This window comes from Barbus barbus, assembly GCF_936440315.1.
Source record: "Barbus barbus genome assembly, chromosome: 39".
NCBI classification, from domain to species: domain Eukaryota; kingdom Metazoa; phylum Chordata; class Actinopteri; order Cypriniformes; family Cyprinidae; genus Barbus; species Barbus barbus.
The window spans coordinates 13,796,233-13,809,032 of NC_136717.1; the positions used below are offsets into that span (position 1 = coordinate 13,796,233).

A 12,800-nucleotide genomic window follows, 5' to 3' on the forward strand; every position below is an offset into this window, starting at 1 on the left:
CTTATTGGCAGTAGCAAGTTCCTGTACTTGCTTTGCAGCTGCAGCAGCATAGCAGGTCTAAGACCAAATACATTAACATTGTCATATCCATGCTATCTTCAGAGAGTTGTCATGATAGAACTGCCCTAATTTTTGTTTTCATGTCATTTAAATACCTCTGATGTTTTTACTGACGTATATTTCTTCCTTCCTCTCTATTCTTGCACAGGAGACACAGAAGGCGAAACAGTTCTTGCCATTCCTGCAGAGAGCGGGCCGCTCGGAGGCTGTGGTGGAGTACGTGTTCAGTGGCTCCAGACTCAAGCTCTACATGCCCAAAGAAACATGTCTCATCACCTTCCTGCTCGCTGGTAAGTGTCAGTCGGCCTCGGCCTGTCAACTACGCCACCATCTGTGACCACATAATGACCACAACAGCTGACCGCTGTTGCACCACCAGTCTAACACTTTCTATTTTGTTCAGTTCTCTAATATTTTGAGGAGCAGTTCACCTAAAAATTAAATTTGTCATAATTTTAATGTTCCGTTAGGTGTATTTTTCCTCTGTGATACAACAAAGGAGAAGTTTAGCTGAATGTTCAAGTTGCTATCATGCATACAATGAAAGTGGTTGGTGACCACAGGCTGTGAAGCTCCAAAAGCACCATAAAAGTGCTTCATATGACTCACTTTATTACTTCTAAAGTCATTGAAAGACTGGAAAGCTACTCACTGAAAATCTTGCCTTGAAATCTTGCTTAAAAACCATAATCATCATTCACTTTCACTGTGAAAAAAAGAAACTATTCTGCTTTAACTCGCTTTGTGTTCCATGGAAGAAAAACCATAGAGGTATTGAAAGGCAAGATGGTGAGTAAATGATGACAGAATTTTCATTTTTGTAAGAACTGTCCCTTTAATAATTCATACACGCTTCATGTGCTATATGAAAGTTTGTCTTCAGGTTTCCTTGCCTGAAGCTTGACGGTGAGATACTTTTTGTGGAAGGGGTTTCTTTCTCCTCGATGCTCTGCTAGTGAAGTTTTGAGACTGAATAGCTTCTGTCCTTCCACTCTGACCTGCGGAGGCTGGTGTTTTCTGGGAGGTCTGGAAAGCTGATCTTTGTGCAGGCATTTTGTCTATGCTTCTGACCTCCCGCAGACAAGATGGGGATCTGAAGAGCTCAATCTGATGGAAGGTTAAGTGTCACATTTGCTGGCTGTGAGGTCTTGCTACTCAGCATCTGTTCTTCCCCTTGAGTTTCCTTGCCCTCTCTGTGTGGAACATATATGTGGACATGCTTGTGCAAGTATCTGGGCAGGTACACCTATCACTGCTGCACATCAGGGAAGGTGGTGGAGCATCTGTAACCTTTGACCTTTAGTCATTGCTCTGCACGTAGCCAATTGCCATTCTCGCTTGCACATTTGTCAGTGTGTTGCCAAATCCTTCACCCTTTGACATTTTTATATAGATTTTTGTGATTTAGGGTTTTCAGTTATCAGTAACCTTTTACATTTTTTTTAACATGTTCATTTTATCATTCACACTATCGTTCAAAAGTTTGGACTTTGTGATTTGTTTTGAGTAGTCAATGCTGCATTTACTTCAGAAATACAGTAAAAACTGTAATATTATGAAAAAGCATTACAAAATAGTATCAACGTATTTGGTATCATCGTATAACCCCTAAAACCCTAATCTACATCAGAACTTTACTTTTTTTTTTTTTTTTTAGAGTTTTTCCGACCAATCAAAACTATTCTGGATCAGTGGAGGGTGGCATTTTGCCCATTTTCTTGAGTTTTGTACAACTTGCGAACTGTATATGGCGTGCACAAACATTCAAGCTTCATTAGACTACATAAAGAGACTGTCGCTTTCTTGTGGTCGCTCAATTTCTTCCTGACGGACATCAGTGCCCTTCCAACCCCGACCTCGGCCTCTCTCAGTATCACTCGGAACAAGCCGCTGACTGATTTGTGTTATTTCTGTCCTCTCACCATCCGGTCTAATTATTCACCCTGAAAACAGAGAAGAGAGACACCCGTCTATTTCTGCATCCCTCCATCCTTCCATTTATTTGTCTCTCCTTTCCCCAACGGAGAACAAACACCATCCACCCCCACCGTGCTTAATTGTGCATATCGTCATTGGAGATATTTCAATTAATTTGGTCATTTCTTCCTGAGTCTGTCTTTTGTGTTTTCCTTCCTCCATTTGTTCCTTTTGTAATTATTTTTTTTTTCTTTGGTTTCTTCCTATGAAAGACTTCAGACAGAAAACCTTTCCTTATCACTCTACTATTTCTTATTTTCTGAAATGGTTTATTTTTCAGATGCCTTTTTTTCCGGTTTGCCTCATCTCTTTTTCTCAATTATGTGTGATTTGATCATGTAGGCTGGGATGTTTCTTGAAGCAGTTTGTTTGAGGGGTTATGAGTCAGATTCAGATGATAGTTTTTGGTTTGTGTTGAAAATGAGCCCCATTTTTCACCGTTGTATACTTTGGGATCTGGTCTCTTGCCACAGCTCTTTCTGATGTTTCTAGTCTTGTTTGAGTATTTATGGAAGCCATTTTCAACGGGAAAGGACTGACAGCACCAGGGGCTGTGAAATGTGCTACAGCACATATGAAAGAGCTTTAGCAGTTCAAGAGGTTATTGACTTTATGACATACAGGGTAGTGCACCATAAACTCACCAGTGTAGATTGTGTTTGATTACCTGCAGGCTTTCCTCTGCACTCTATTTTTATGATTTTATGGTTGCATGTTGAGGTCTCATGTCTGTGTGGATCCAACTGCTAGTAGATGCCATAACTGAGAGTTTCTTTAACTTTTTGCACTCTTGACCTTGGGGACCATTAGAAACTGAGAACTTTGTTTATTCTATGTTCATCTTAAAATGATTTAAAATAGAAATCTGTCATTTTAAGTCAATTACAATGTCAGTGTCACTTCCACAACATCACAAGTAGTGCATTGTGTTCAGTGGCATTCTTTGGTGTAAATTGCATTTTATTAGGAACATCCAACTACTAATCAATATTTAATGCATTTGTAAATTTGACATGTTATGCTTTTCTCACAATTTGTTTTGGTTAGATTATCATAGTTATAAAAATAAATATCCCAGACTCGAAACATGAATTAAGGAAAAATATAAAATACAAGGGATTTAAAAAAAAAAAAGTGTGATTAAGGTACATAGTTTTTTTTTTTTTTTTTTTTTTTAAACCATATCTCATTTAATTAAAATCAAATTTAAATGTTTTAGTTTAAAAATGATCCCGGAATGTTACATTTTCCAAATTTGTCGAGGAAAGTGACTATAAGCAAAGATGGAATAATCTTATTTTAAGTTTCTAGTAATTCATAATTAGCCTTGTTTAAAAACAGTAGAAGGCAATAAGATATCTTCATTTAGATTTGTAATCAAACAAGCGTGCACAAAGAAATACCTTTCCTATCTCAACATCGTTTTATTACATAGGATGTGGGTTTGTGTCTGTGTGTGTCCATACAGACAGCCAGTTTCTCCACATGATTGTTGCATGAATGAGCTCAGTACTAAATTAGACCACAGAATGCAGTCGTCCAATCAACAGGACCCTCTGCCTTCAGTGGTTGAAAGGTCAGACAATGCCGAAGCCCCGATGAAATAGGAGAGAGAGACGGGCGTGCTTCCTGTCACTCAACCCTCCATTACAGCACACAGTTCCCTATTAGTGTTGCTATGGTGAAAGCCTCTCCACCCACAGGCGCGCCAGCAAAGGTTACTGCGTTAAAAGGGCAGAAATGCCTCATTTCTCGCTTTATTTTCTTCTGCTCTCTTTCCCGTTTAAATACATCTATTCCTACAGGACGAGCGATATCTTTGCAGCTTGCGGTGTCAAGGCACTTCTACATGTGTCGAAGCAGGCCTGACATGTTGCTACAGTTTCATGTGCAAAACATAAGCAAGGAGTGAATTTTAAAATGTATTAATATTAGACATTTATTTATTTAACCATTCATTGAATAAAAGACAACCTAACTTTTCTGACAAAAAAATACTTGTAGTAAGAGTTATTATACTTCAATTTTCTTGAAAGATTAATTAAAAATGACCTACAAAAATTATTAGAAAAGTGGTTAATGCACATTTTTAGGGATATAAAACTAAATTATGTCCAGTTTGGTCCAATAAACCTTTAACTTTATAAGTAGACTTCTGGGGAGAAAAAAAAATTGTGATAGTGTAATATGCCCCCATTAACCAGTGTAAATAATTAGAATTCGTTTTCAAATGTCTCCTCCTTAAAAAGAAAAATGTTTAGTTTTATCATCTCTTGAAATTGAGTGGAGTCAAATCCATCTCTGGCTAGAATAAAGAGGCCCTCCTCTTCAGTCTAGGGTCATTAACCTTCATCTCTAAAGGAAGGCATTTTAAAATTCTTACAGGAATGCAGCTTGTGTTCTTAGTGACTGAAGAGTTTTGTTTGGATTTTTAAAAGCTGAATTGCATATTGTTAACAGTTGAATTTATAGGTGTTTTTTCCTTCATTTTAGTTTGTTTGTTTTACTCTTGTAGGTTTCTATTTTAATTTTATGGTTAAAAACGTAAATGTTTAAAAATGCTTGACAATAATAAATTGAATTTATACAAACAATAATAACACTGGTGGATGTTCTTTAAATCTCTGTATATCAAAGAGTCCTGAAATTATAAAATGTATCACTGTTTAACCCAAAATATTAAATACGCGGCTGTTTTTAATAAGAATCTTTTTAGAGCAGCAAATCAGCATTTTAAAATGATTTCTGAAGGATCACGTGACACTAAAGACTTGGAGTAGTGGCTGCTGACAATTCAGTTTAACCATTAGCTAAACTGTAAAATATATAAAATTCCCAGTTATTGTTTTTTTTTGACTGAATAAATGCAGCCTAGCTGAGCATAAGAAAATCAAAACATTAAAAAAATCTAAACTTTTGAATGGTAGTGATATTTTTTTTGTATTTTGATTAGTGTTGTCACGATACTGGAATTTCTAACTTCGATACGATACCTTGAAAAATATCGATATTCGATACCATTTTCGATACCACGGTGAAAAAAACTGCCACAATATTAAGGGGGTAATTTTTTTAATTTAAAGATAAATATAACAAGTCGAGAACATGCGGTATATTTTACATGAACAAAAAAATGTCTTGAGGTACTGCATTTGTTGATTTATTTATTAATCTTAGTTAAATGTTAATTGAAACTAACGTTTACTAATACATGTACTAATTAAAATCCAAAGTTCTATTTGTTGATATTCTCATTTGCTTCATAACCAAAATATTTCCAGATATAGGGCCCTATGAAATCCGTTTTATTTTTCCCCAAATTCAGTTTTATTTTTTTCTACATTCAATTTTTAATTTTTCTGGATTCCGTTTTTTTGTTTGAATTTTTCTGGACAGTTTTTTTTAAATGGTCAAATTAAATGCTATTAATCTAAAAACATGTCTAATTCATTAAAATCATGAAAATGATACAATTTAACATTTAATTTATTAAAAGTGTAACAAAAATGACACATTTAGGGCCGTATGAAATGTTTTATTTTTTTCTCACCTTATGTTTTATTGTTACCAAATTCTGTGTTTTAGCATGTCTATTATTTGAATGCATACAAACAATGTTTATTTATTCTTACAGTAGCCTTATGAAATGTGTTTTCCCCCTCAGAAATTCTGTGTTGTGTATTTAAATTTTACTGGATATCAGATGAAGGCATACAACAATTTTAATTAATTTATATTTGAATTAATGAAAATTAAACATTTACATTTTTGGCAAATGAAGGGGATTTACTATTAAAATATTTTGTGATTTATTTCTTTTTAAAAAATGAACAGTAGTAGTAAGTAGTAGTATTGTGTACATTCTACTAAATAATAGTAATATAGCCTATTTCTGGCACACGGTCTTTAATAGGCTGTTAAACTGAACTTTTATTTTGACGGGTTGCCGTGAATACTTCTAAAGTTCTGTGTGTGTATGATATGATGCTAGTTTTACTCAAATTAAATGGTAAAATGCTCGTAAAGTGCCTTTCAGATCAGTTCTGGAGATATTGTTGATGTATTTATGTCCTCATTGAGACGGCAGACGCTGAAAACACCGCGAGCGCCACATTAGTAAACACAGCCGCACGTGCAGCACATTCACAGAGACGCGCAGAACATGCAGGATTCATATTTAAATCCACTTTTGCAGCTTATTATTTACAGATACTAGTCCATATCGCGATTTGATTTAAGTGTAATGACCTACTTTTGATTAATTCATCCAAACTTTGACAAATTCCGTGACATTCCGCGTTAAACTGTAAATTCTGTTTTTTTGACTGGATTCCGTGCGCGTTCTCTACATCGCGGAGATCATAGATCCCTACAGATAGCGCTCCTGCTGTGTTCTTTAACAACCAGAGCAGTCATCTTTCTATTCACTTCACTTTTGCTGTTTAACCAGAGCGAAGGAGACAAGTGCGGTCACATGTGGTGCTTGTCCACGCGCCTTTGGAGAGAAGTGAAAGTGACAGCTCGGCTAGTATCGGTGTATCGATACTTCGGGAAATTAATATTGGTACCGTTCAGATATTTCAGTATCGATATTTATCGAAATATCGATATTTTTGACAACACTAATTTTGATATACATTTTTCCGAGAAATACATAAATTTGACTAAGTTGTTTGGGACTACTGTGCAATGTGACTGCTGTTTTCTGTGTGTGTGTGTGTGTGTGTGTGTGTGCGCACTGCCTGCTGCTCATCTGTCCTTAGGTGTGCTTTCCTCCTCTCCTTGCCCTCCTGAGCACCGATCAGAAGGAAAGTTCTCTTGTTTGATTTCTAGAACAGAGTACCCACCCCCCCACCCCAACAGTGTCCTTCCTTCCTGCCTCACTATAAAGAGCAAAAGAAATCATGAAAGAGGGAAGGCGGTCATCTTCGCTTGGAAAAAAAAAGAGGGAGGAGGAGTGGTTTGAAGCAGACATCAAAGTGTTGTTTCAGCAGAGGTGTATGTGAGACGGGGCATCGGCAGGGGGGATCTTCCCTCTTCAGGGCGTCTCTGGTCCTGATGTAACTTTGATGAGCTGCTCAAAGCTCAGGTGCTCCGGAGCAGGCCAGCTCGCGGTCGTGTGCGTGTACTTGCAAGTTGGATACATGGAGTTTTGTGCTTTGATGATTTTGAGAAATTGGTCTCATGTCAAACCCTGTGTGTGCTCAGACACACCAAGCTATGGTGCTCTGTCAGGGTATTCAGGTTCTAGTCCAGCACACAATTCTTTTCAATTCCATTTCTCTCGTCATCAAATTCGTCAGCGCTGCATTATGTGGGTGTCCTCTGTCTTCGGTGCCCAAGTTCCTACTTTTAAGGTCTGGCCTTGGATGGCCTCTGTCCTGAATCTTTTCATAGATGGAAAGAGTTTGTTGCTCTGCTAATTCCTCAAGCAGAAGTGGGACATGTATGGAGAAGAAAGGCGCTTTTATCAAGGAGCTTTTAGAGAAGAGAGAGCATACACCTTTAAGTGTTTTGATGAATTCATTTTTAATTTTTTCACATGTATTGACACATTTCTTGTTCAGGCAGTTGGGGTGGGACATATAGGAGGGCTTTTTCCTTTTTTTAAATGACCAGTAACCTTTGGTGCAGCTTATTTTGGGCTAAGGCCTAGCGGTTAGTTGCACATGCATTAAATTAGGCCTTGGTGTTCCTTTAAGCGCTGTGAGATTTTAATTGTATTTGCAATCTCTTCTTTCCACATTTTCATTGTTTTTATATTTAAAAAAAAAATAATTTGAGACCTAAAAAGTTCTCAAACCATTAGTGTTTATTGTAGTTTCTCAATAGCAAAATTTTTCATTGATACCTTGGTTTTGATACTAAATTGGTGCCTCGAGCAACCATAAACAGCTTTTTACTTGTATATATTAAGTGTAATTTAATTTTAGTGTCGTTCATGTCAACTTGCAGGCATTCATTTTGTCATCCTCTAACTGCAGCTTATTTTCATTAACATTTACACTACCATTTCAAAGTGTGAGGTCAGTCAAATGTATTTTTTAAATAAATTAACTTTTATTCAGAAATACATAGTTACAAATTTTTTTTTTTTCTTTGTTCATCAAAGAATCCTAAAACCATGTAGATTTCCACAAAAAAATATTGAGTAACATATATAATTTCAACAATGTTACTTGAGCCCCAATTCAGCATATTAAAATGACTAAAGGATCATGTGACACTGAAGACTAGAGTAATGATGCTGATAATTCAGCTTTGCCATCACCGGAATAAACTACAATTTAAAGTGTATTAAAATAGAAAACAATTTTTTAAATTGTAAATTTTCACAATATTAATGTTTACTGTATTTTGATCAAGGAATGCAACCTTCGAGAGCATAAAAGACGTTTTTCAAAAAAATAAAGTTTACAGACTTTTTTTACAGACAGGTTTTTTTTTCAAAATTTTTGGGGATGTAGAATATAGTCATGCAGAATATGTGCTTTATAAGTATTAATAAACAGCCAATATGTTAATAGGCATGCTAATAAGCAACTAGTTAATAGTGAGAAATGGTCTCTATACTAAAGTGTTAGCTTATTTTAATATGCTTGTACCATCACAACTCAAAGCTGCTTTAAGTATTTCATGATCAAATGGGAGACTGCACAATCCTTCCCCCTCTCCCTCTCATGTGGGTGAGCATAGTGATAAATTGGTTTCCGAACTCTAAACTGTGCTGCTTGGTTATATAAGTCCAGACATTTCCATTTGAAGAGACAGGATCTCTCTCTCTCTCTCTCTCTCTCTCTCTCTCTCTTTCGTCTGTCTCGCACACAGTTCTCAGATGCAAACAATTTTCTAGTGCTGTCACATTGTTTTGGCAGCGATGATGGCAGATGCATTGACGTTAATGTCATGATGAAGAGTGACCCTGTCGTAAAGGAGCCGCAGTGACGCAGGGCATCACTCTGTACATCACATTACAGAGCATATAGCTACTCTGAGAGCACGTCATCTGTTTTCAGGCGTGAGAGTATCTTGTCTGAGTGCTGCGCTTTGTTGGTGATTCTCTTGAGGAAAAGTAGTACGATATTTTTTTGTATTACTAACATGCACAGTTCTGACTCTGCTAGGGCAGTTGAAGGCCTCGTAGTGCTTTTACAGAGCGCTGCATTTTCTGGGTTTCTTTTGTCTTTAGTGCCAAAGCTTCTGCTTTTACGGTCTGGCTTTGGCTGGCTTCAGTCATGCATCTATATTTTCATAGATGGAGAAAGAGATAGCTCCGCCATTTCCTCATATATGGAGAAGATGTATGTAAAACCATGTTTTTCCGGAAGGAGTGGATAATTATCTTGATTGGGATGTTAGTTTTGCTGTGTTACTTGTTATCTGTTTTCTCCATCTTATGGTTTACGCATCAATAAAATGGACATTTTTGGATTCAATCCCAAATATTCACACTTTGGCGGTGGTTTGTGCTTGTCGTGGCTGCTGCTGCATGGCACCAATCTGAGCTCTCTCCCTGACCTTTTTTGTTGAACTTTTGGCTTTTTTCAGAAGTTCTATATATTTTTTGGTGCTTAATTTTTTTGAAGGAGGGGAAAATACTGAATTTACTTTTTAAGGCCTTCATAGTTTGAAAGTATTTCAGGGATTTAAAAAAAAAAAAACCTGAATAATGCTATAAAATATAAAAATTAAAAAAATATAAAAAATAAAATACGTTTACTAGGCTTAGGTCATGGCTTCAAAAATGTGCATTTCAAATATATAAAAGTAACATAAGCCCATAGCAGCAGTGAATGAAAATTTGAGCCATTCGCAGTGTGAATCCTTTCGTTGCAAAAAATCCCTGCAGTCAAAAGCCCCTCTGCAGACACGCACAGACAGCTGCCTACTACTGTCAGGCCTTTTATTACGACTTCACTTGAATTATTAGACACAGTGTTCCTGTCTTCAGCCATCCTCTTTTAAATCTTTTCTTGTCTTCTCTTCATTTTCTTTTCTTGTCTCCACGGGAGCAGCCAGCAGTGTCTTTTGTAACAGAATGTTCCGGATGTTCCACTCGCTGTGCGAGTGTGAAGGATACAGGGAGCAAGTTATGATGTTTTACTGTATATTAGATCAGGAGGGATTGTCAGAAAATATCACGCTGACAAAACTCATATAACCTTAGGTGTGTATATTTGAGAGTTAGCCTGAAAAGAAAAGGTTTCATCTCAAAAAATCATGGTCTCTTCCTGCATAAAAGATGGAGCTGTCAGAATCGGGTCTTGGATGCAGAAATTCTGCAGCCATGTGTCATTTACAGCAGTTGTTTTAGGCATATACTGGTGAGATTCTGTATGTGTTGTTGGTGATAGGCTGGTTTTAAACGTGTGCCTCTCAGACATTCTTAATAAACCTCTCCATCTTTTGGCACAGGCAGGAGAGTGACACGATTTGTGCTCTAAAATGGGTGGTTAGGATGTGGGTGCATATGTATCCTGGAAAAGGCATGGTTTTCTCAAGACATTCTGTTTCTGAATGCATTTAATATAAAAGTTAGCACCAGATCTGTGACCGAATGTGGTCATAATGTAGAACATGATTACTGTTCACTTCTCACTTTCAAAGAAATAGCCTGATGTTTTGAGTAGACAAATACATGCTAGCAATGATAATGAGTAGTTTTCGGTAGCTGATACCTATACCAGTGAAACTTCACAATTCTTGGCACCACAGCAAAAACCAGGATGATTCTGGATGGCCACTCGCTTAATTTAAATATGAACAAAGGAAATGGGAACCAATAGCATATAGGTATTTTTCAGTAAAAGTAAAAAATAGCATTAATTCCGTTATGCAAGAAATTAAACTATATTGATTTTAAAATTATTATTTTTTTTTTACTTGTCCATTTTGCTTTTTGTTTGTATTTTTTAAATTACATTCCAAAAACTTGGGGTCAGTAATAAGGAAATGTATTTATTTATGATGCATTAAAATGATTCAAACTTATAGTTACAAAACTATAAAGTTACAAACCAGAATATTAGAATGTTTCTGAAGGGTCATGTGACACTGAAGACTAACAGGAATGAATTCCATTTTAAAATATTACAATTGAAAAGTAATTTTAAATTGTAGTAATATTTTACTGTTAGTTTTGCTGTATTTTGATCAAATAAATGCAGACTTGGTGAGCTTAAGAGACTGTCCCCAATTACCGTCCCCAAACTTTTCAATGCTTGTGTACACACTTAAGACATGACATTCTACATCTATGTTCTGTACTTCTAGTGCTGTAGAAGAAAAACAAGTAGTGCTGTATTGTTTCTTTAAGTATCAGCCTGGTACCAGAGTAGCGTTACTTTTGACGACCCCTTGGATGCAAAACCTCTCGGTTTCTTTCCCGTCGTATTCTACGTCTCCTGTGAAGAGCTGTGATATTGGGCAGCAGAAGGGAGAGAGTAAGAGAGTGAGCAAGTGTGTTGGTTCTCTCCGCAGGAGCTCTGCTGCAGTAGTGCAGTCTCCTCACAGAATTCACTGAATGTTTCGGCAGCTGTAATTGTGGCTGAGGAATACTGAGGTGCTTTCTGATGATGATCTTGTCTAAATATCTCACCACACCTTTTATCTCCTGCTAATACTCTGAACTGCACTGGAGATATAAGAGTGTCCTATGCAAGGTTCTGTAGGAGTATAAATGCACCAATTCTATGGGTTGAGCATCTAAATTACAATCTAATGCTGTTTTAAACATTCCTTGTTTGGTACATATATATTCTGACTTTTTATTTGTCATTTTTTGTTTTCTTTTATACATTTTTCTTTCATTTGTCATTTCTTTTTACTATAATTACATTTTTTTTTTTTTTTTTTTTTTCCTATATATGACTGTATTGTATTAGATACAAGGGAAGTCTGGTGAGCATGTTCTTTATTTACTTTTGTGTTTTGTTAAAAATGTGTTTGCTTTGACATAACTAGTCTAGAATCAGATTTCCCACTGTCGCAAATGATCACAGTCAGTCTAATTGGCACAGACTGATCCTGAAACAGGTTCACACACAGCCACATTAATTACATGCTTTTTTCCCCCCATCTTGTCAATGTAGTTCTTTGGTCTGAGTAAATATTTTCGTCGCGTAACACATGCCAAACAAAAATCCTTCCAAACATTTTCTTGAAATGGACGTCTGTGCTCGCCCTGTGACATCTCTGAATCACCAAGGCTAACAATTGTTTGATGGTTCCGTTATAATTGAGGAAGTCAGGGTTGAACTGCTGTGTTTTGTTCAGTATGCGTATTGAAGCCCAGTGGCCTGCGTTGAAACGTCATTTTTCAGGGGCACGTAAGGAGGCGCTGATTGTTAGAAGTCATTACGTCTGTTCAAGAGAAAATCAGTTACACACGCAGTTGCTTTCATTGAAAGCTTTGTGGAAACAGAAGAAAAAACAGTTTGAGACATTTCTACCATAACCTTGGATCTTTTTACACATAGGTTTTCAAATATTTCTCCTGCTAAGGCTGCAATTTCATCGGCTGCTCTCAATTTCTGAATGCGATTTTGAAGAGTGGCTGTAGCAGCCGCTCTGTAGATAATGTTTTTGCACAGATCTCTGTATAAACTGAAGAGATCAAGGCTTGATAGGCCGCTATTATTGAAAGCAGATAAAGATGTTATTTGACTAAGGTGCTATTTTTAAGACCGGTCTATGCTTTTAAGATCAGCATTCTGATCTGCTCACTTGAGACCGAGAGACAGATTCGTTCCTAATAGTTTTTC

At 36.6% G+C, this 12,800-nt stretch overlaps 1 protein-coding gene across 1 annotated transcript in view; it reads left to right on the forward strand.

Annotated features, from left to right (window-relative positions):
• LOC306858201 (staphylococcal nuclease domain-containing protein 1) overlaps positions 1–12,800 on the forward strand; it is a 189,156-nt gene that overhangs the window by 64,538 nt on the left and 111,818 nt on the right. Inside the window, exon 15 of the mRNA XM_079398624.1 lies at positions 209–350. Coding sequence (XP_079254750.1) covers positions 209–350 — 142 coding nt within the window. The remainder of the gene's footprint in view (positions 1–208; positions 351–12,800) is intronic.